The sequence below is a fragment of the Atractosteus spatula genome, chromosome 24 (genome assembly GCF_055471065.1).
Source record: "Atractosteus spatula isolate fAtrSpa1 chromosome 24, fAtrSpa1.hap1, whole genome shotgun sequence".
NCBI lineage: Eukaryota > Metazoa > Chordata > Actinopteri > Semionotiformes > Lepisosteidae > Atractosteus > Atractosteus spatula.
The window spans coordinates 14,611,585-14,633,603 of NC_142729.1; the positions used below are offsets into that span (position 1 = coordinate 14,611,585).

Consider the following 22,019-nt stretch of genomic DNA (forward strand, 5'->3'; position numbering starts at 1 on the left):
CCTGCTGAGTCTCCAGTGGGGCTGCCAGCGGGGAGCTGCAGGGCGATATAACTGTTTAAATAGTTTTATTTTCAACGCGGTCGGTAGATCTAGATCGATTCATACTGTGCGCCGATTGGCGGCGTGTTATTTTGTTATTTTCTTGTCCACTTCTGTTCTCGGCGCTCCTTTGCTCCTTTTGTTTGGATGTTTTGACGTGTAAAACGGTCTGTCGCCCCCAAACCCCCCCTGCGGGCGAGGAAACGAGACTTTCCCCAGAGCCCGGCGGCGTGGAGGGAAACCGGCTCCTTTCCGTTTCCTCATACGCACTTCCTGCCCGCGCGAGCGCAGCGGAAAGGTGAAACGCGGAAGTGTAGCGCAACAGCGACACGCTGCTGTCAGCAAGGAAGAAAAAAAGAGCACTTGACACGCCGGCTGAGCTCACACGTGTGTTGAGACTCCGAGGGAGGTCCGATGGCGGCGTTTCTGAGACTTACACGGACTCTTTAACCTCTTTGGGTCCGAACCGACCCACCGTCTCGGACCCGGTTAGCCCGGACTAAGGCGATCGATAAGCCTCGAGTCGCGTCAGCAGCACGCCCGGCTTGTTTTGACCCTGAAGGTAAGGCAAGGTGAGGTGAGGTTACCTCACTGTTTCTGTGGGGAGACGGGGATCGCGCTGTCCTTGTAGTATGACCCCCCCCCCCCCCGGGGAAGGCGATCGGAGGCGGCAGGGGGGTTGGGTGAACAGACCAGCCTTTGTGCTTGGGGTGAGTGGGTGGGGGGGGGCATATCTAATTGAGTTTACTCAAGTGCCGCAGTTTGTCTAGCGAATTTCGTGGCTGAATCCGGCTACAATAAGGCCCGTTGTCCGCTCTCTCTCTCCCTCTGAACGGACTCGTTTGTCAGTGGTGGCTGTGGAGACACTGGCTCGAATCGTGAGGATTAGACCCGGACTCCCTGTAAATAAACGAGAACCTCCACGGTTTCGTCTGTCTGTCACCGGGCAGCTGCCTCAGCGTCCTTATCGAGCAAGCGTTTCAGGCGCTCGTGTGGCGTTGGGGTACCCCCCCCCCCCTGCGGTGCCGCTGGGACCCCTTCAGAAAGATATGACATTGGCCGATTTTTTCGATTCTCGTTTCCGGTCGCTTGATATGGATGTGCGAGGGTTCAGTATTTGGCTTGAAACGATTAGCTATTGTGATCGATCGATCGCCAGTCGCGCAGGTTTAGAGAGCGATACAAACCGGGCACATCGGGTTAGAGTGAGTCGACAGCCACTGCAGTTCTGTTCAGGATCATTGCGGTGGAGTTTGCTTTTAATATAACACAGTGTGCCTCTGATGCTGGATGCGTCGCCGTAGTGTGCTGTGAAGCGTTGAAGATGGATCGTGGAGAAAAGAAACAGGATTAATCTCTATTCTGCGCTAAAAAAAAAAAAAAATTCCTGTTGAATTCCTCGTCAGGTTTGTTGGTATTGATGTATGGAGAACCTGGCTGCACTGTGAGGGTACATGCCGAACAGTCCCTGGAAAAGGTGGTCAGGTTCCAGGGTCGGTGTCCTTAGATTGCTGCCTGCTGTTTTTAGTGAGTGAGCGCACTGTGAGGACAGTTCTGTAGTCCATGTTGATGCGTTACAAATGAGGAGACCTCTCTCATTAGGCCTCCAGCTGATCCAAGACGATCATCCGTTCCTTTGGTCAGCAGCCATATCTCCCTGCAGCTCCCCACTGGAGATTTAGCAGGTGGGAGCCTGGCCAGTACCTGGAGGGGAGACTCCTGGGAAAGCTGAGGCTGCTGCTGGAAGAGGTGTTCCTCTCAGCAGGGGGCGCTCACCCTGCGGTCTGTGTGGGTCCTAATGCCCCAGTTTAGTGATGGGGGACACTAGACTGTAAACAGGCGCTGTCCTTTAGATGAGATGTAAAATTGAGGTCCTGACTCTCTGCGGTCATTAAAAATCCCAGGGTGTCTCTCGAGAAGAGTAGGGGTGTTGACCCGGTGTCCTGGCCAAATTTCCCCCCTGCCTTTACCCATCATGGCCTCCTAATAACCCCCCTCTCTGAACTGGCTCCATCACTCTGCTCTCCTCCCCACTGAGAGCTGGGGTGTGGGGAGCGGACTGGCGCCTCATCCAGGTGGGGGTACACACCGCTGGGGGTGGAGGGGGATCCCCAAGACCTGGAAAGAGCTCTGAGTGGGGTGTCCAGAAAAGCGCTATAGAAGTGTAAGCAATTCTAAATTATTATTTTTTCTGGGAGATTCCTGTCAGATTTCCTTAAGCAGCCTGGCTGGGTAGCTTGTTCCGCGCCCCCGCCACCCTTTGTGTAAAGGGTGCCTCCTGTGCTTGGTTTTGAAAGCTCTTCCCTGTAGTTACCTCTTGTGCCTCCTGTCCCAGCTGGAGGATCTCACCCAGCCGGTTCTTAACGGAAACCAGGGGTCCGGCTTCATCAGCCCCCCTCTGCGGAGTCCTTACCACACGACAAAGGGGAGACGCGTGCAGGCTTCAAAGCGCGCAGCTCCCAACTTTTCTGGGCGTCTCCCCCCCCCCCCCCTTTAAAAAGGAAGTGAGAACGCTTTTTTTTTTGCACGTGATCGCTGGTTGTGGTCAAATATTAAAAGTGGAACTGTGAGCCGGTGGATTTGCGGCAGATCACCTTGCAAAACAAAGGGCGTAAAACTGATCCCCCTCCCCAGATTTTCCCTGGAGGGTTTCCCTGGGGGTTGTGTGTGTGGGGGGGGGGGGGGGGGGCTGGCTCCTCATAGGCAACTGGGGCATCCCCCTGCTCAAAGGGGGTTGGGGCTGTCTGAACCCAGTTTTTACTGGTTATGTGGGGTGGAATGTGCTGGAAAGTCTTCAAACTTAAAGGGGGAAGGAAAATAAGGTTGCACAGGGTTCCGAAGCCTGCCGATAACCCAGGGTGTTGGGTAGGTGGAGGGAGAGATCCAAGCACGAGATTGAGGTATTTATAGCAAGTCAGGGTGACCTTCTTCCCTGCAGTTTCAGTTCTCTGTGAGAAGAGAGATTCAATTATCTTCTCCTTACCCCCCCCCCCTCCTCCCAGCAGTCTGTGGGTCAGAAATGGCGAGCTCAGCAAAATCTCTCTGGCCGCCCGTCTCTATGTCACGGGTTTCCGGCGCGCGGGGCTCTCTTCAGCCAGGACCTGCCAGAGCCCTGGGACCTGAGCTCCTCCGGCCGGCTGCCTGTTTTAGGCCGTCCCTGAGAGCGGTGGCTCTGTGGCTGAGGCTCTGCGCCTGTGGCTGGGAGGTTGCTGGTTCAAATCCCGCAGCCGGCAGAAGGATCCTACTCCGTTGGGGCCCCTGAGCGAGGCCCTTCACCCCAGCTGCTCCAGGGGTGCTGTACAATGGCTGACCCTGCGCTCTGACCCCCCAGCTTCTCTCTCCCTGTCTGTGTGCCTCCTGGAGAGTGAGCTGGGGTCTGTGAAAAGACACTTTCCTAATGCAAGAAATTGTATTGGGCTGATAAAGCAACAGTATCATTACATTACACACTGCTGTTGCCCAGATCACGCATCAGCTCAGTTCTGGTTGGTTCTGGGGAGGCCAGGGAAGCATTCGGGTCAGTTTCAATGCGCAGGCGCTGGTGAGCACTGGCTACAGGGAGCTGCCAGGCTGTTGTGGGGACCGGGCACTGCAACCCCCGCAAACTACCTTTCCCGTGACGCTCTTCATTATAAATAGCTTGAGGTAAAGATGACAGATCAGTAAGTAATGATGGGAATAATTTTGATTAAGTTATTATTATTGCTTACAATTATATAGCGCTTTTCTGGAGCCTCCACTCAGAGCTCTGTACAGGTCCTGGGGATCCCCTCCACCCCCAGCAGCGTGTACCCCCACCTGGATGAGGCGCCAGTCCGCTCCCCACACCCCAGCTCTCAGTGGGGAGGAGAGCAGAGTGATGGAGCCAGTTCAGAGAGGGGGGTTATTAGGAGGCCATGATGGGTAAAGGCCAGGGGGGGAAATTCGGCCAGGACACTGGGGTAACACCCCTTCTCTTCTCGAGAAACACCCTGGGGTTTTTAATGACCACAGAGAGTCAGGACCTCGGTTTGACGTCTCATCTGAAGGACGGTGCGGAAGTATTGTGTGGGTGTGCTTGTCTGTGTGTGTCCTGCGATGGACTGGCGTCCTGTCCGGGGTGTACCCGGCCTGTCGTCCGTTGCTTGCCAGGATAGACTCCGGCTCCGCTGCGACCTTGTTCTGGATTAGAAAATGGGACAGGTGGAAGTGTAGTGGGGAAAGATATTAGCGCTGCACACACGCTCCGCAGCCCGCCGGCGGCGCGTTTCCATTTTCCCCCCGTTTATCTCACGACTCGGGCCCGTGGCGAGGGGCTTCAGAGCGGCGTGCGACGCCGAAACCCTTCCCCCGTGCCTTTCCTGCCGAGCGCGCCTCGGAAGCGTTTCCAGAGCAGCTCGAGCCCCGGACCCCGCCGTCCGAGGAAGGAGGCTGCGTCTGTGGGAAGCTGGTTACCAGGCGACACCTGTTTTGTTCCGTGTGAAACACCCCTACTCCGATAACAGCTGGGAGCTGTCCAGAGCTCCCAACGACGAATCGGACTCCCTCCCTCTCTCTCTGACTGGTAGAGGAGTTAAAGAGCCACACACTCAATTCAATTCAATTCAATTCAAGGTGCTTTATTAGCATGACCGATGGGTACAATCAGTGTTGCCAAAGCAAATGAAAGTAATGATATTTACATGAAACAAAACAAAAATAGAAGTAAAATAAAATCTACAGACATATTACAGACATTTACAACAAAGACATATTATACAATATTATGTTATTATGTTAATTATACACTCACTCTCCAGTTTCAGGCTTGCCGGGATCCCAGCGTGACTAGTATCGTGGGGCCTGTCTTTTTTATTTGTTTTATTTTTGCACTGCCAAGAGGCAGCCCTCTTCAGAGAGCGTGGTCTTGCTTGCATTGCGGGCCATCCCGAGTTCTTCTTGGTGGGGGGGGGGGCAGTATTCCGACCGTCTGGCGCCTGCCCTGTGTGGGAATGCCTGCTCCCTTCCAGCCCCAGCTTACTGACTTAACTGAAGCCCTGCTTGACTCCACTCCCCCCCGGGCCCAGTCACCGTGGAGACGTTCTTTGCTCCCATCCCGCCCCTTCTCTGTGTTTTTCCACTTATGAAAATCAGGAGCCGCTCCTCCTGTTTGCTCCTGCCGCTCGGATTAAGCTGTCCCGGCTCCCTGGTGCGGGGATCGTGCGGGGGGGGTCTCTCTCTCTCTAGGCGTTTTTATCCCCCTCCCTGCGATCGGAGGTCCAGCTTCCCAGAATCAGCCGGTTTAGTGTCCCTGAACGCGGAAGGGGACCCGACTCAGGCTCTCTCTGGCGTGTGGTTAACTGAGGCACGGGCGGCCCCTCCCTCCGTCTGAAAGTATGCGCTCCGGCTGCCTGGGCTTGCCCCCGTAGCCTGGCGCTGAGCTCCGGGGAAGACCGACTCCCGCCTGTCCTGCCGCGGATCCCGGCTCTCTCCGGAGGCTGAACGGCCTGCTGTCGTTTGAAACCTTTCTGCGGTCTCGGCGCCTCCGGTTTTCCACAGCTTGGATTTTGGAAATGTGGGAGATCCTGCCCTCTTTGTCTTTGGCTACTCGTTTTATCCCAGACGGGCCCCCTGGCGTTCTGAAAACGGGGGCTCCCCCTCCTGTTTAGGATCCAAGAAGGCCGAGAGGGAGTAGTGGAACAGGGGGGTTTCGGACCGACCGGGCCGAGGGGGCGTTTCCTGCGCGGCCGGCGGTTCTCGGAGAGGGGTCTCCTCGTCTGCCCCCCCCCCCCGCCTCAGGGGGTCCTTCGTCTCTCTTGCGTGCTCCCGTGTTTTCCTTCGGAGCGCCCGCCCCGTGTTGTGGAACGCCGTCGGATTTACTGTCGTCGCCGCCGCGGAGACAGCAGTGGGGGGGGGGGGTTCTGGGTTCTCGAAGAGATGTCCGCCTGTCGCTCGCCCGCGGCGTCCCAGATGCCCCCCGCGCCTCAGGAGGGGGGGGCGCCTGACAGGTGAGATTTCGCCAGCGGGCAAATGCGAACGCAAGGCCAATTGCGGAAGACTTCCCTGGTAAGCCATGCCAAATGCAAAAATGTAGCCTAAGATCTAGTGTAGAATGTGAGGGATGTTAAAACTGTTCTATCTATCCCTCCATTTTACCCAGTTCAGGGTCGTGGGGGAGCTGGAGTTTATCCCAGCGAGCAACGGGCTCAGGGCAGGACACTGTACGCCATCCTAGCTAGTCCATCCCAGGGCGGGCACGCACGCACGCACCAGGACCAGTTTTCCCAGAAGCCAGCTATCCCACCAGCATGTCTCTGGACGGTGGGTGGAAACTCGCGTGAACGTGGGGAGAACATGCAAACTCCCCGCAGACAGCACCCCCCGGGAATGGAACCGGGAACCCCAATGCAGCGAGGCAATTAACTAGTAATAGCAAAGGGACGTCTGGAATAGTGTGCGATGGCTTAGAAAGGTGTTGCTTTCTAGGTTTGATCATTCCTGGGCTCGGAGCAACGTTCCCAGACAGGCCCCGAACCTTTTTAGTCCTGCTAGACGTCTTCGGAAACCGCCAGTGAAAGCCAATCCAGAGCACGGTTTCGCTCTGTGAAAGGGACTTTAAAACCGGGAGCTGGAGACGCCTCTTCACGCAAAGGGTGGTGGGGGTGGAACAAGCTACCCAGCCAGATCACCTTATCGGCCGATTTCTTGTATTAGGAATTTATCCCAGCCCCCAGCTTGCTCTCCATGAGGCACCCAGACAGGGAGAGAGGAGCTGGGGGTCAGAGCGCAGGGTCGGGCATTTATACAGCGCCCCTGGAGCAGCTGGGGTGTTAAGGGCCTCGCTCAGGGGCCCCAACGGAGTAGGATTCCTCTGCCGGCCGCGGGATTTGAACCGGCAACCTCCCAGCCACAGTCGCAGATCCTCAGAGCCACAGAGCCACCGCTCCGCCCCATGGTGTTGAAGCCGATACCCCGGCTTCTCTTGAGGACCGGGCGGGCAGAGATCCCCACGTCAGCTGCTGGCTGACGACGGAACGACCTTGATGAGCCGAGCGGCCTTCTGTCGTTTGAAACCTTCCTGCAATGTCGGCACCTCCGGTTTCCCACAGCTTGGGTTTTGGAAATGTGGGACTTTCCTGCCCTCCTTGTCTTTTGGCTACCTGTTGTATCCCTGTGCGCTTGAGTATCGTGTTGGGAGGTTTTGTGCTCTGGCTCACTTGGGGAGCTTAAGAGTCCTGCGATTCTGAAATGGCAGAAGATTCAGTGTATCGGAATACGCTGTGCATTTAGCACAGTGCCATCGGAAGGGCCACAAAGGTCTCTGTGGGCCTCTGTGGGCCTCTGTGGGCCTCTGTGGGCCTCTGATTGAGAAAGCAGTCAAGGTCCAAAAAGAGCCGGTTGACTCAATCTCGGGCTGGCCCTGCTGTATCAAACCAGTGTGACTGACCCGCGCTAACCCCCCCCCCCTCTCTCTCCGTTCCCTACAGGAACGTGCTGACCATGGCCCGGAAAGACACCCCAACTGACCGGTGAGTGATCATCATCCACCCCCCCCCCCCCCCGTCTCAGTGGTCCGTCCAGGGTGACGTTCCCAACGCTGCATACCTTCCCGCGGCCCTGTTCCTGTCCGGCATGGCGGGATCGAGCCCGGACCACGCCGGAGCCCCGGGCTTTGAGCCGGCGTCGGTTCTGTGGGACAAGCGGCCGGGGGGGGGGGGGGGAGTGGACACTCGGGGATGTTTTCGGTTCTTCTCCCAAGTTTGTTTGTTTGTTTGTTTGTTTTCCACTTGTTTTTCCGACTGCCTTGTCCCCGTTGGAGGATTTTTCTCACGGCTTCCATGTGCGCATGACGTCACGGAAAATGAAAACTCGGAAGATGTTTCGGAGACAGACCTGGGGAGAGGAGGAGGAGGAGGAGGAGGAGGAGGAGGAGGAGGAGGAGGAGGAGGTCTCTCAGGGATTTTGTTGGGGTGGGGGGGTGGCTAGATGGCTGTGCTGGGCCGAAGAGACCCCCCTGGCTCAGAGGCAGAGCTGGGGGTCCCAAAGTCTGCGGGCCTGACCGACCCGCTGGGACCCCCACATCCGGAATCTGGCTTCCTTTCAATTGACTTGGCTGCCAGTCCGATCGGGAATGTTTCTAGGCTGCTCTTTTTTTTTTTAAATGATAAAATTCTGCTTTTAGCAACAGTGCTATTTTTCTTCGACATGCCAACTACAAGAGGCGAGGGGGGGGCGCTTCCGGGGAAGGGTCTACTGTTCTGTCTTCAGAAGCCGAACTGTTTTTCTTGAGCCTCAGGAGAGGGGCCGATCCCTCTCTCCCGGCATGCTGTCCGCCGACAGCAGCGGGACGGGCTTGTTTTGAAGGCCCGTGTTGTCCTCTCCCAGCGCTCTGTGGGGCGGGTTCCCATCAAATTTGCCCCCCCCTCCCCCAACAAAGAAACAGTCTGGCTCCATCACGCATCCCTCTAAATCCCTGAACTCCCCCCCCATGTTGTGTACACGTCTCCTCGGAGGCTCCAGTCAGGCGGGGCCGGTCCCGTGCTCACTGTACGTGGGAATAAACTTCTCACTGCTGGAGGTCCTGCCTTCTCTCTCGCTGCTCCTGTGTCACGGGAAGCCCTTCCTCCGACTCCTCCAGAGACAAATTCTCCGTCTCTCTCTCTTCACGTCTGATCTCAAAAACTTTTTACTGGGGCTTTTACTGGGTCTGGTTGGCTTACGTCCCGTCCTGTGCGATTTTACTGAACTTTTTATTATTTTATTTACCTCGTCACTAGGTGCAGCGTCCTTGTTTGTATGGAAAAGTGCTCTATAAATAGGTTATTATGACAGACTCGGGCATTTCACATGTTGCCAATACCAGGGGCCTCGTGTGACTGTGTCCCACATAAGGATCCCAGATCCCTCCTCTCAAGTGTGGGGGGGGGAAGGGGGAGACAGCCCTACATAGACAAAAACAGCCACCCTGACCAGCCTTTTCCGGCCTGTATGGGGAATTACAGAACAGTTGGGTTTTTTTTTTTTTTCCAGTTGATACAGTGTGGTCACTTACAGAAGGGTCTCGATATGACGGCTACATCAAAAACGTTGCCGTTTTAAAAAAAAAAACGAACAGTACTATTTTAGCACGGGGAGAGAGTGTTGAATGCTTCCTCTCCTGCCTGGCATAACATTTCTAGACGACGTCGTGTCTTCGTCCCTTTTCAGCACTGAAAGCAGCACTTGTAGCTTCACCAGGGAATTGTCCTCGTCAGCGGTTTGATAGACGTTTTTAATTAAATTTTTTAAAAAAATTTTTCCCCCGTTTTGCCGTTTCTGTCCGTAGCGGTTGCGATGAGGGGGAAGCGGAGGGGTGAGGCACACGGGCCGGGGCAGAAAAAGAGTTAGAGCAGGGGGGGGGGGGGAGCCTTACACAGAGGGTGGTGGGAGCGTGGAACAAGCCAACCAGCCGGCTTGAAGCCGACACCCTTCCCGAGAAATTGGCTCGCTCCGTTAATTGGCAGCCGACCCGATGGGCCGGAGGGCCTCCAGGCGTTTGAAACCTGTATGTCCCTGCGCTGTTGTGTGCGACGCGTAGCCGCTGTAGAGTGTGAACAGACCCTTTCTCGAACGGGGGGGGGGGTCAGCCGTCTTCCAAAGCCGGGCCGTTTTAAAATGAGCGGCCAGGGGCGAGTCCCGGGATGGCGAGGTGAGGTGGAAGCCCGGCTTTTGAGACTCCCTGTTCCTCCGCTTTCAGAGGCCGGATCGTGGGAGTGATCTTCTTCATCCTGGGGCTGGGCACCCTGCTGCCATGGAACTTCTTCCTGACGGCGACAGAGGTCAGTACCCTCCTCCTCCTCCTCCTCCTCCTCCCGTCTCCAGGTTTATTTTCAGATCCGGGGGGGGGGGGGGAAACGAGCCTTCTGTTAGCATCCCGGCTCCTGGAATGCTCTTGACACCCCCCCACCCCACCTTACTAATCTTTGACTTGAGTGAGGGAGAGCCGATTCCCAGGGCGGGGCAGTTTCCTTGCTAGGTTTTGCCGATTTCAGCCAGTCGGCAGCGGGTGGGCAGCCATCGTTTGTGGGGAAGCAGGATTGGGGGGGGTCGGGGGTAGGGAGGGGCAGCTGGAGGAGTTCTGACGTGGCTCTCTCCTTCCTCCCCCCGTCCCCCCCGTCCTCGGGCACAGTACTTCCAGCGCCGCCTGCGGCACGAGGTCAACGAGTCCGCCTGGGCCAACGGCACCGTGCCGCTCCAGAAGGAGTACCACTTCAACAACTGGATGACCCTGCTGTCCCAGCTGCCCCTGCTCCTCTTCACCTTCCTCAACTCCTTCCTGTATCAGTGGTGAGTGGGCGACGGGGCCACTGGGGGGGCGAAGGGTGAACGGGAGCGCTTCCTTAATAACCCCCCTCTCTGAACGGGCTCCATCACTCTGCTCTCCTCCCCACTGAGAGCTGGGGTGTGGGGAGCGGACTGGCGCCTCACCCAGGGGGGGGGTACACACTGCTGGGGGTGGAGGGGATCCCCATGACCTGTACAGAGCTCAGTGGAGGGTCCAGAAACTGCTTTGGGATGGGTGGGAGGGCGTCCCCCCCCCCCCCCCTCTACCGTCTTCATTGTCCGACTGAACGTGCGCTCTGTTGAAACCCGGGAGTCGTTATCCACAGCCTCATCCTGTGATGTTAACCCCCCTCCTCCTCCCCGGCTCTCCCCAGGATCGCGGAGAAAGTGCGCATCGCCGGCAGCCTGGTCTTCATCCTGCTCTTCTTCGCCCTCACGGCGGCCCTGGTCAAGGTCCCCATGGAGCAGGACCAGTTCTTCTCGGTCACCATGGCGACCATCTGGTTCATCAACTGTGAGTGCCCACGCGGGGGGGCTGGGTAGGGGTCAAAGGTCAGGTCCGGGAGATGAGCCAGCCCTTGTACCGGCTTCCAGAAGCTCAACATTATCAGGACTGGGAGCAACAGAAGAAAACAGTTTGATACTGGTATCTGCAGATTTATCCTGTTTGTAGCTGTCAGGTTGAGGAAATGACTTTTTTGTGGGGGGGGGGGGGGGTTGAATTTAAAGAAAGCTGAATACAAAACCAGCCCCTTTCTCCCCCGAGTTTCATCCCCGCAGAGCCCTGATCATCTGAGGTGCAGGAGAGTTGGGGTTGTTCCTCGTCGGTAAGCGACGGATCGGGCTTGTGAAACTCTGAGTCGTGGCGGCGCGCAGCAGGAGTCTCAGTGCGCTGAGCTGGTCTGCTGTCAGCGGCCGTGCTGACCGAGCTCGTTGATCTTGTGGGTGCTAACCTAGCCCCCCGTGTGTGTGTGTTTGTGTGTTGCAGCGTTCGGGGCCGTGCTGCAGGGCAGTCTCTTCGGCCTGGTGGGGATCCTGCCCCAGAAGTACAGCGCCGTCTTCATGAGCGGACAGGCCCTGGCCGGCACCTTCGCCGCCCTCGCCATGCTGATGGCCATCGCCAGTGAGTGCCACACCCCCTTCTCGCCTCGCACCGCCACGTGGCAGGGAAGCGGCCGGTCCGAAGGGATCTGGGCTGGGTGGGGGGGGGCGAAGAGAGGGCATCTGCCAGCATCAGCAGCCTTATCACTCTGCAACTCACAGCTGGCACCCCCACTCAGCAGGTGGGAGCCTGGCCAGTACCTGGAGGGGGAGACTCCTGGGAAAGCTGAGGCTGCTGCTGGAAGAGGTGTTAGTGGGGCCAGCAGGGGGCGCTCACCCTGCGGTCTGTGTGGGTCCTGATGCCCCAGTATAGTGACGGGGGACACTAGACTGTAAACAGACGCCGTCCTTCGGATGAGACGTCAAACCGAGGTCCTGACTCTCTGTGGTCATTAAAAATCCTGGGGCGTCTCTCGAGAAGAGTAGGGGTGTTACCCCGGTGTCCTGGCCAAATTTCCCCCCTGGCCTTTACCCATCATGGCCTCCTAATAACCCCCCTCTCTGAACTGGCTCCATCACTCTGCTCTCCTCCCCACTGAGAGCTGGGGTGTGGGGAGCGGACTGGCGCCTCACCCAGGTGGGGGTACACACTGCTGGGGGTGGAGGGGATCCCCATGACCTGTAAAGCGCTTTGAGTGGAGGGTCCAGAAAAGCGCTATATAAGCGTAAGCAATTATTATTATTCTTATTGTTGTTATTATTGTTATTAAATATCTGGGCGGGGGGCGAGGAGAGGAGATCTCGAGGCGCGGTTTATTCGCTCCAGCCTGTCTGTCCTGGAGCGGCTCTTGGCTGTGCGTCGTGTGGGTGTCTCCAGGGGACCCATGGCAGTCAAGGCAGTAAAGGGAGGGGATCTCTTGGGGGCGCAGGTGTGCCCTGCGGATCAGAGAGAGCCGGGTCACTCCCGGGTGACCCCTTCCTCCGGCTCCGTCTGCTGATTTCCCACAAGGCTGTGCGTGGTCTGCCGAGCCGGGTTGGTCGGGTGGGCGGGGGGGGGGGTGAAGTGAATCAATTTATTCCGGAGATCGGGGCTCCTGATGCGAGCCTGTCGCCTCTCCGGTCGGCAAGGTGCATCGTGGGTACGTCCGGGGAGAGCGCGTTCTTCTGGCCGGGGTGCGCCCGGGCAATCGGTGGGCGGCAGGGAGAAGCCCAGCGGTGTCCCAGGGGGAAGGGCGAAGGCCCGGGCGCAGAGGGCCTGACTGTGGCGCTGTCTCTCCGCAGGCGAAGCCGATAGAGAAACCGCGGCTCTGGGCTACTTCATCACCCCCTGCGTGGGCACGCTGGTCACCTTGGTGAGCTACCTGGCGCTGCCACACCTGGTGAGTGCTGCCCTCCTCGTCCTCAGACGGTCGACCGACAAGAAGGGTCTCGGTTTTAAACACGCTTCTGCTCCGTTTCTCCTTGTTCCATGAAAGTCATTTCTCACTGAACATCTTCCTCTTCTGTGAAGCCCAGTTAGAGAGCACGTTGACACTTTCTGTTGACGGGACAGTGGCACAGCGGTGAGCATTCCTACCTCACAGCACCGTGGCCCTGGGCTCAGTTCCTGGAGTCTGTATGCTCTCCCAGCGTTTCCTCTGGGCGCTCCAAGTTTCCTCCCACAGTCCAAAGACATGCTGGAGGGTTAACTGGCTTCTGGGAAAACAGGCCCTGGTGTCACTGTGTGCGTGTGTCCTGTGATGGACTGGCGTCCCATCCAGGGTGTACCCTGCCTTGCTCCCGTTGCTTGCTGGGATAGGCTCCGGCTGCCCCATGAGCCTGAATTGGAGGACGAGTTTAGAAAATGGATTAATGGAAGGGACTGTCGAGTCCAGACAGGCCATAAAGGATGAGAAGGGAGGGGTCTGGTGGAGGCCGTCGCTCCCACCTCGACCGAGTGGACGGTGGGGAAAGAACGAGTGTCTGTTCCCGGCGGGCTCTGATCCCGGGGCTGATCGGCCTTTCCTCCCTCCCTCCCTCCAGGAGTTCGCCCGATTCTACTTCAGCGCCGGCGGGCCGAAGAGCTACGAGCTGGAGAGCAACGACGAGCTGCTGCGCACAGGTGGGCAGGTGGCGGCCGTGGTCTGGGGAGGGAGGGGGCGCCGCCACCGGCCGCTGTCGAGCGGCGCTGGGCCTTGGTGTGGACAGCCGCGGCCGGCGCTATAGATTGGCAGAGCCAACGGCCCTTTCGTTTCTCCCCAGTCTGAGCCCTGGGTGTGTTGCTCGTGTTTGATGGGGTGTCGTTTTCCGGCCTGTCTTGTGTGGGGGGGGTTTTGGGGGCGTCATCTAATTGATGAAGATGACGAGCTGCGCCCGGCCTGCGGGTCTCATTCCTCCCCCCCCCCCTCTCTCCCAGAAAACGGTCCCACGGAGAACGGGAAGCCGAACGGCCAGGCCTGCCTTGCCCTGGAGAACGGCCCCGCCGGCCCAGCCAAAAAGTCTTCGGTCATCCAGGTTTTCAAGAAGGTGGGTCCGGCTCCTTCCTTCCTTCCCCCATTTGTCCTCCCTGTCAGAGACCCTGCTGGCCCGGTTTCCGCCTGCGGAGCTCTGGGGGGAGCTCCTGCCTGCTTCCCGATGAGGGGGGGGGCGCCATTTCTCCCAGCAGGCACCGCTCTCGAGCGGCTGCCCAGCACGCCGGAGAACGAGGGCGTGCAGACGGGCTCCTGGTGGCGCCGGGCTCTCCGCGCGTCCTCATCCTCCCCGCGCGCTGGACAGTCGGCTTTATCCCTCGTCTTCTCGCTTGTCCATCAGTCCTTCTCCCTTCGCTGCGCCCGTGACACTCCGAAGCTTCCAGCTGGCGCACTAGAGCAGGACATTCCATGCTCACGGGTTGTCGGTACCCGATTGATCCCAGGACTTCTTCCTATCCCAGGAAACCTGCTCTAACAGCATGCTGGGTGGTAGTGGGGGTGGGGGGGGGGGGATTCGTCGCCAGCCTCTGCGTCAAGTCCCTTCCGTTTCCCTGCCTGAATCCCAATCCTTCCTCAGCCGCCCCCCCCACCTAATCCCCCGCGTTCCCTCTCCGTCGCAGATCAAGGTGATGGCGCTGTGCGTGACCCTCGTGTTCACCGTCACGCTGTCCGTGTTCCCCGCCGTCACCGCCGACGTCAAGACCCTCTATCCCGGGAAGTGGGGTGAGTATCCCTGAACCCGAGCCTCCCCGCTTCCTGACGGGAGGGTTATTCCAGGAACCTCCGGTCCGGCATTGTTGCGGATTTTCATTTGGTTAAACTGCCTGCAGATGGGGAACCTTCAATCGGGGGGGGGGGTGGGGGGGAGTTGTGCATCATCCGTTTTACCTCTACACCCCCCCCCAGGATAAACGCTGTCCAGGGGCGGGACAAGGAAGTTTCCCACATCGTGCCCAGATCAGTAGGGGGGGACCCCCCCTCCCCCCGAAGGCCCTGGCCTCACGCCCCCCCCCCCCTCCCTCTCTTCCAGAGGCCTACTTCATCCCCGTCTGCTGTTTCCTCACCTTCAACCTGATGGACTGGATCGGCCGGAGCGTCCCCAGCGTCGTCCAGTGGGTACGTGTCGCGTGTCCGGCGGGCGGTGTAGCTCCGGGCGGGGGGAAAACCGATGGGACAAAATTCAGACGGAGGTGTCCCGTACGCGCATAAATGCGGCTCGGCCGTTTTTCGTTTTGTTGGAAGTTTGGATGGGATACAGATTTAAAAAAAAAAGAAAGAGAGAGAGTTCTGTCGACCCTGCCTCTCCAGGAGCCACGTTCCTCAGTTCCTCAGACAGTCCTCACGGTCGCTGTAAGAGGATGCCGTGCGCGTGTTTCCTCAAAACGTTTTATTTATCGGGGGCGAAAGGAGATGCAGATGGGCCTTGCACGGAATAAAGTAACGCCTGCGTCTCTCATTTTGTCTTTTATATAATTCGCTTTCTGACATCGGGATAGATGCGAGGTGACTTGTGGAATCGTAATCAGTAAAAACACACAAGCAGATTGCCAGATTGCTCTGCCCTCTTTCACAGATCTTCTCAGTGGGGGGTCACTAATGTCACCCAGGCGGCCCAGTACATGCTAAACCTTTCCTCATCGGTTACAGGCGGAGAGGTGATCTTTCCCCATTATATCCATCCCCTTCACAGCACTGACCTCTTGACCGGATTTCTCCAGTGATTCTTCATTGATAAGATCACTTTATTGGCCATATCCAGTTTCTTGCGTTAGGAATGTGTCTTTTATCGCAGACCCCAGCTTGCTCTCCATGAGACACACAGACAGGGAGAGAGAAGCTGGGGGGTCAGAGCACAGAGTCGGCCGTTTATACGGCGCCCCTGGAGCAGCTGGGGTGAAGGGCCTCGCTCAGGGGCCCAACGGAGTAGGATTCCTCTGCCAGCTGTGGGATTTGAACCGGCAACCTCCCAGCCACAGGCGCAGATCCTTAGCCACAGAGCCACCGCTCCGCCCCTCGTGTTTGCGATGTGTGTTCTTACTGGCAGCTATGAGATGTGTGTGTTTTACTTCATCCGATCAAAAGTTAAAATTACACGACGGAGAGTTCGAGAGGTAAGGACGTACGGTTAGTGACGTTTAATCCGAGGTGCAAGCGATCCAGTCTTAGCGCGGTTTGGAAACCTTCGGGGGACTGGATATCCAGTCACGCTTCGGGTGGGCTGACTACGTGCGCTTCTGGCGAGGATGGGTCGACGAAATTCTCTCTTTTTACTTTGTGTCCTTTCTAATTGAAACCAACAGAGCCGTATTATACGTGTATAGAACCGTTGTGTGTGTGTGTGTGCGGACTTGACCGGTCGGGTTCAGCTGGGAACTGAAGTACTGTGAGCTGCCGGGCTGTGCCCGGCGTTCCCAGATCTGTGAACGAGCGGAGTGGGGATCTCTCCGGCCTGACGTCGCTGCTGTCTCTGTCTCTGTCTCCCAGCCCCCCAAGGAGAGCCGGCTGTTCCCGGCGCTGGTGGCGGCGCGCCTGCTGTTCGTCCCCCTGCTCATGCTGTGCAATGTGCAGGCCCGCGCCCGCCTGCCCGTGTGGTTCGCCCACGACGCCCTCTTCACCGCCATCATGGTCCTCTTCTCCCTCTCCAACGGCTACTGCGTCTGCCTGTCCATGTCCTACGCACCTCAGTGAGTCCCCGCTTCCTCTCACACACCCCCTGCCCTCCAGAGCAGAGAGGGGACCCCCTCTCACACACCCCCTGCCCTCCAGAGCAGAGAGGGGACCCCCTCTCACACACCCCCTGCCCTCTAGAGCAGAGAGGGGACCCCTCTCGCACTCCCTCGCCCTCTAGAGCAGAGAGGGGACCCCCTCTCACACACCCCTGCCCTCTAGAGCAGAGAGAGGACCCCTCTCAGACACCCCTGCCCTCTAGAGCAGAGAGAGGACCCCTTTCGCACTCCCTCGCCCTCTAGAGCAGAGAGGGGACCCCTCTCACAACCCCCTGCCCTCTAGAGCAGAGAGAGGACCCCTCTCGCACTCCCTCGCCCTCTAGAGCAGAGAGAGGACCCCTCTCGCACTCCCTCGCCCTCTAGAGCAGAGAGGGGACCCCTCTCACACCCCCCTGCCCCTCTGACTCGGCGATGAAAGCAGCACAAACACTGCTCCACTGTGCAGACCGGCCCAGACAGGTGTGCTGGATGTAAGCGGGGGGTCAGCTGAATCAGGAACTGCCCTGCACTGCCCCCTGGTGGTGGTGGCGGCTTCAGAAAGCTCTTATTGAACCTCCCCCTCTGTCTCCCCCCCTCCCGCAGGCTGGTGGAGCCGCAGGACGCTGAAACCGCAGGGGCGCTCATGACCTTCTTCCTGGCCCTGGGTCTGTCTCTGGGGGCCGCCCTGTCCTTCCCCCTCCGCTTCCTGGTGTAAGAGGGGGGGGGGGGGAGGGTAGTGGCCCCCCACATGCGCGCCTGCTGAGGACGGCAGGACCAGACAGAGCGAGGAGAAGGTAGCAGGATCTGAACAGGGGGGCCCTCTCGCCCTGCCACGGACCCCACAGAGATGAACCCCTGACCTGGCCTGGCCTGGCGGCCCGAGTTTCCTTCTTGTTACAAAGACACCCCTGTTGTTGTTTTTTTATTGTCTTAGAAGAGGGGGGGCACTGCCTATACCAGGCCTTCCTTTGTCATTTATTTATGATTTTTAATGCCTTTTGTGAGTTTTATTGCGTTAGCTATAGAAGGGCACTCTTTGTCTTTTATCTTTCGACATCGTCTGAGAGAGCAGGAGGCCAGGTGTTGAGGTTCCTGGTCCGATTCTCCTAGGGGCTGGGCCCGTCTCTTGTTCAAGTCCCGTATGAGAGTCCTGCTGCTGCTCTTGCCTAGTTTTGACCTTTTTTTTTTTTTTAGTCGAGTCCTGTCGGCTCCTGCGCGGCCAGATCGTTCGGGTTTTGTAACGGCTCTCGCTCCGGCCCGCTTTCTCTGAGCCCGGGTCCAGGCGGTGCTCGCCGGGCTGGAGTCACGAGCGACTGAGCAGTGAGGCTCTTGGGAGGGGCCGACCGCGCTATCCCAGCAGCCGCTGGGCTGGACGCTGGCCTAGCCTGCCCGCCGGACACCTGTGGCGAGCGCTCGCTGCCGGGGGCCCCCTTCTCCCTTCCCCACTGCAGATATGAGAGCCGTTCGGTTCTTTGTCTTTGGGGGTGGAGTACCTCCCCTGTGCGAAGACCGCAGCTGCAGGAGAATTTCTTTTTTTTTTAGTGTTTTTGTCGGTCAGCAGCGGGCTTCGCTGGTGGGGTCCCCCCCGTTACTGGTGTGCCCAAAGCTTGGATCTTCTCGGAGAAAACGCCACAATGCTAACGGCTTGGCGGTTTTCAGATTGGGGGGGGGGGTGGCTAGGACTCCTCTGGCCTCCCTCCCGTGAGCCGTGTGGAAGGAGAGCCGATCGGAGTGGAGCCAAGCGGACCTGAGGGAGCGGGCGACACACGAGGCCAGTTTTCAGTATGAGCCGTGCGCGCGCAGTGGTCCTGTTACAGTCGCCAGCTCATCCCAGCACAGCCCGACAGGACCCAGAATACTGTTTTTAGCCAGACGCCACTAAATGCTTGTTCTTTTTTTAAAACCCAGCTCAGGAGGGGCAGTCGTGTGTTTTCTTGCTCAGGGGGCTCCGCGTCTGGATTTAAGGGAATTGAGTTGTGGGGAGGGGAAAGGCAGCTAATGTATAGGGTCAGAAAACAGATCAGGGTCTCTAAGGAAGAGGCTACAGCAATCTGGAGGAGAAACCAAGACTTTTTTTTTTAACCTGTTAATGTTAATTTATTGAATGTCGAGTGCAGTACAAAGAGAACTTTATCGATGGAGAGGACGAAAAAGGGAAACTCCCTGGCCAGTGAAAATGTCTCCACCCCCCCCCCCCCCCCCACCCCAGTTCATGGCTACGGGAGGATCAGGGCAGCAGAGTTTTTGGAAATCTGTGATTTAGGTCAGATTTGTTTTTGTTTTGTAAACCCAGGCTGACTTCATGTGCGGTCGTTTGATTATTTAAGTGGCCGATGAGAGTTGGCCGCCCGGGTGCCGAGCCATCTCGCTCCCTTGCTCTTTTGCGCTTGTGTGACTCGGTGTCCCTCTCTTTTTTTAAAGATCGGAGTGGCGCCTTGCCCCCCGCTGCGGTTTCTGGGGGCGGGGGGGACGTTTCACAGCGCCCGGCGCTGGGAGAGATGAACGGGGTTGCTGGAGTGTTGCTGGGGTTGCTGCGCTGGCGGGGGTGGCCAGGCTCAGTTTTCCGCGACACAGAAGGTGGCTGGGGAGAATCCCTCCACCCATTTTTCTTTCCAGCCAGTTTGATCCAGTACAGGGCCGCGGGAGAGCCGGAGCCTATCCCAGCAAGCAGTGGTCACAAGGTGGGGTTCCCCCCCAGGACGGGACGCCAGTCCATCACAGAGCACGCGCGCAGACGCACCCGTTCAGGGCCAGGTTTCCCAGATCCAAATCTACCTCCCGGCCTGTCTCGGACTGTGGGAGGAAACCCCCGTGAACCGGGGGGGGAACATGCAAACTCCACCCAGACAGCACACCGGGTCTGGACTTGAACCCAGGGCCCCCGGCGCTGACCTGCGCGCCAGAGTGTGGCCCGGATCCACGACCTGTGCTTTTTGATACTTCTTAAGAGGTCGGCCCCCTCCCCGGTTTGATTCAGGTCCTGAGGCGCCAGTCTGGGTGGAGTTTGCATGCTGTCCCTGCCTTTCCGAAGGCTCTTGAGGACCTTGCTGTCTCCGTCCTGGGGTAGCGCACTCCTGTGCACCTGGGATGGGCTCCCGCGACCCTTTCCCAGGGATAACCGGCTTTCCGATGATGGATGGAAAATAGTTGAGCCCAAGGAACATTTTTTTGGATAGTGCCTGGCTCCCCGCTACAGCACCCCAACAACCGCCCTGGTCCCAGCAGTTTTTTTTCCCCCTAATCCTCCAGTAGGTTGTGGATCTTGGGGGGGGGGGGTAGATTCGGTCACGCGAGCACGGCCCGTGTTTTCGTTGCCGTTACTCTAGCTAGGGCGGCGCAGGTAGCTGCCGGCGGTCAGTCCTGGATGGACCCCCGCTCTCGGAGACGAAGGCCCGGATCCTGTTTTGAGTCGGTCACAGTGCGACACCAAAGGATATACAGCTCTAGCCAGCACTGGGCACAGAGATCTGTGGACAGCCCCAGTACAGTCAAACCGGACTAATCAACCTCTTCTGCATCTGCAGCTGCGGACAATTGGAGAGACACCCCAAAACGCGCTGGGTTCTGGCTAAGCCTCCGTGGATCAGGACGGTCGGGGTACCTCGGTTCTAGCGTCTCGGAAGAGTTAGGGGTTTCTTCAGTGAACGTCATTGAAAAGGGACTGGAGGTGGAGCGACTGGGATGTGAGTTAAATGCTCAGGCTCCTGCAAGAGCATTTGAAATCCCAAGCTCCAAGCGGGGCTTTCTGAAGCAGGAAAGCCCGATCGGATCTGCGAGAAGATGTACATTCTGCTGGGAAAGCAGGCTGTGTTCCTTGGATCTGAATGTTTCAGTGGACTGTTGATGTTACTGTGTTAAAAAAAAAAGCTGGTAAAGTTATCTAGGTCCATGAAACGTCTCTGCTCCAGTATTTTGTTTCGATTCCATCTTCGATGTAACTATGTAGTTCGTCTTCAAACTCTCTAGGTGGGGGGTAGCTGCCCTGAAATTGTGGGGAGGGGAGGTCGCCATTGGCTGGTACCTGACTCATGTTACGTTTTCCAAGTTTATTCAACACTGTCGCTCTCCAGAGGGAGGAAGATGCTCCCCAAGCAGAGAGACTCCAGCCCCGGGTACTGAAGGGCCCGATCCAGCCGGGTTTGTAGGACGATGCGTTGCTGAAACCTACAGCCCCTACAATTAAGCCCGTTTATTCAACTTGGTCATTTAGAGATCATTCAGAACAGAATTCCTTATACCCTTCGGTCTGTAAAGGTTCATGCTTGGTTTAGGGTGGCCCTTTTACACAGCATTGACTGGACTGGGGCTCCCCAGGACCAGGTCTGGGCGACACCTGCTTCAGGGTGACCCATAAGAGTAACTGGACTGGGGCTCCCAAGAACAGGGCTGGAGACCCCCTGATTCAGGGTGTCCTGTAAGAATAACTGGACTGGGGCTCCTAGGACCAGGGCTGGAGACCCCTGATTCAGGGTGTCCTGTAAGAATAACTGGACTGGGGCTCCTAGGACCAGGGCTGGAGACCCCCTGATTCAGGGTGTCCTGTAAGACTGACTGGACTGGAGCTCCCCAGCTGGTGACTCCTGCTCTGGAAGGCTGGGGAAACACAGGGATACCGGAGAGCCCCAGAGCGGTAGCGCTGGTTGGGCGACACCCTTCTCAGGGTGGTGGGAAGATCAGGGACCATTTCTAAACAATAAGGGAAAAATGTACCGAGAGAGCAATAGAAAGGGAGCCCGTTGGTCTGCGGTGATTCTGTGTCCAGGTGCGTTTGATACCGATGACGCAGGTGTTGTTTGAGCTGGTTTGTCTGCTGGACTGTCTGAATGGGACTGCTGTTGCCTTTGGTTTTGAGGCCTGTGCTGGAGAGGGAGAATTTGCGGTAGTTCCTCGTCATCTTCACTGTCTGCTACAATAAACTGTTTTTCTGAACTGTGTCTTTTTTAACACTGTTGGCAGTGTTTTGTACAAGTCAGGGGGAGGGGGAGGCAGGAATCATTAAGCCCTTGGTAAAGGGCACCCTGACTAGGGCAATATTGGGGGCTCCCCCTCCAAATAATAGATCACATTGTCATTACCATTAAAACCACCTTAGATTTTTTTTTATCCATCCATCCATCCATTTTCTAGCTGCTTTATCCAGGAGAGCTGTGGGGGAGCCAGAGCCTATCCCAGCATGCAATGGGTGCAAGGTGGGGTACACCCTGGACAGGCCACCAGTCCATCACAGGACACCCGCGGGCACCCCAGAATGATTTGCCCAGATGCTGCCAGCATGTCTTCGGACTGGGCCAGGAAAGCAGCTCACCCAGAGAAAGCAGGGAGACCGTGCAAACTCCACCCAGACAGCACCCCGGAGCCAGAATTGAACCCAAGCTCCCCTACTGCTACCAAAAACTGAAAATAACCCAAGTTCTTGGATGGAGAATGGTGAGATTATCCAGATCATGTCCTGTAAGTCTGTGCAGCCTTTCATTCCTGCTGGGCTTTTAACACGCTAAACCTG

General features: G+C 57.6%; 1 protein-coding gene across 4 annotated transcripts; it reads left to right on the plus strand.

The window, feature by feature from the left end:
* Positions 1 to 325: 325 nt before the first annotated feature.
* On the plus strand, positions 326 to 21,445 carry LOC148815971 (equilibrative nucleoside transporter 2-like). Of its 4 annotated transcripts, none has more exons than XM_088904810.1 (13): positions 326 to 601; positions 7,485 to 7,526; positions 9,734 to 9,815; positions 10,166 to 10,323; positions 10,695 to 10,834; positions 11,309 to 11,443; positions 12,643 to 12,740; positions 13,384 to 13,462; positions 13,757 to 13,866; positions 14,432 to 14,534; positions 14,842 to 14,927; positions 16,296 to 16,495; positions 17,120 to 21,445. In XM_088904810.1, the coding sequence occupies exons 2-13, from the start codon at positions 7,498 to 7,500 to the stop codon at positions 17,229 to 17,231; spliced, it is 1,332 nt and encodes a 443-aa protein (XP_088760936.1). In that variant the 5' UTR covers positions 326 to 601; positions 7,485 to 7,497; the 3' UTR covers positions 17,232 to 21,445. The 4 variants fall into 4 exon arrangements, with proteins under 4 accessions (XP_088760936.1, XP_088760938.1, XP_088760937.1 ...); XM_088904812.1 differs by having other exon boundaries at positions 500 to 611; XM_088904811.1 differs by lacking the exon at positions 326 to 601 and adding an exon at positions 5,832 to 6,005.
* Positions 21,446 to 22,019: the final 574 nt, after the last annotated feature.

Bases quoted from the DNA above. Each gene is read 5' to 3' on its own strand.
- LOC148815971 (XM_088904811.1), top strand. From the start codon at position 5,935: ATGTCCGCCTGTCGCTCGCCCGCGGCGTCCCAGATGCCCCCCGCGCCT. The intron at 12,741-13,383 runs GTGAGTGCTGCC...CCCTCCCTCCAG, and splicing joins ACCTGGCGCTGCCACACCTG to GAGTTCGCCCGATTCTACTT. The intron at 14,535-14,841 runs GTGAGTATCCCT...CCTCTCTTCCAG, and splicing joins CCTCTATCCCGGGAAGTGGG to AGGCCTACTTCATCCCCGTC.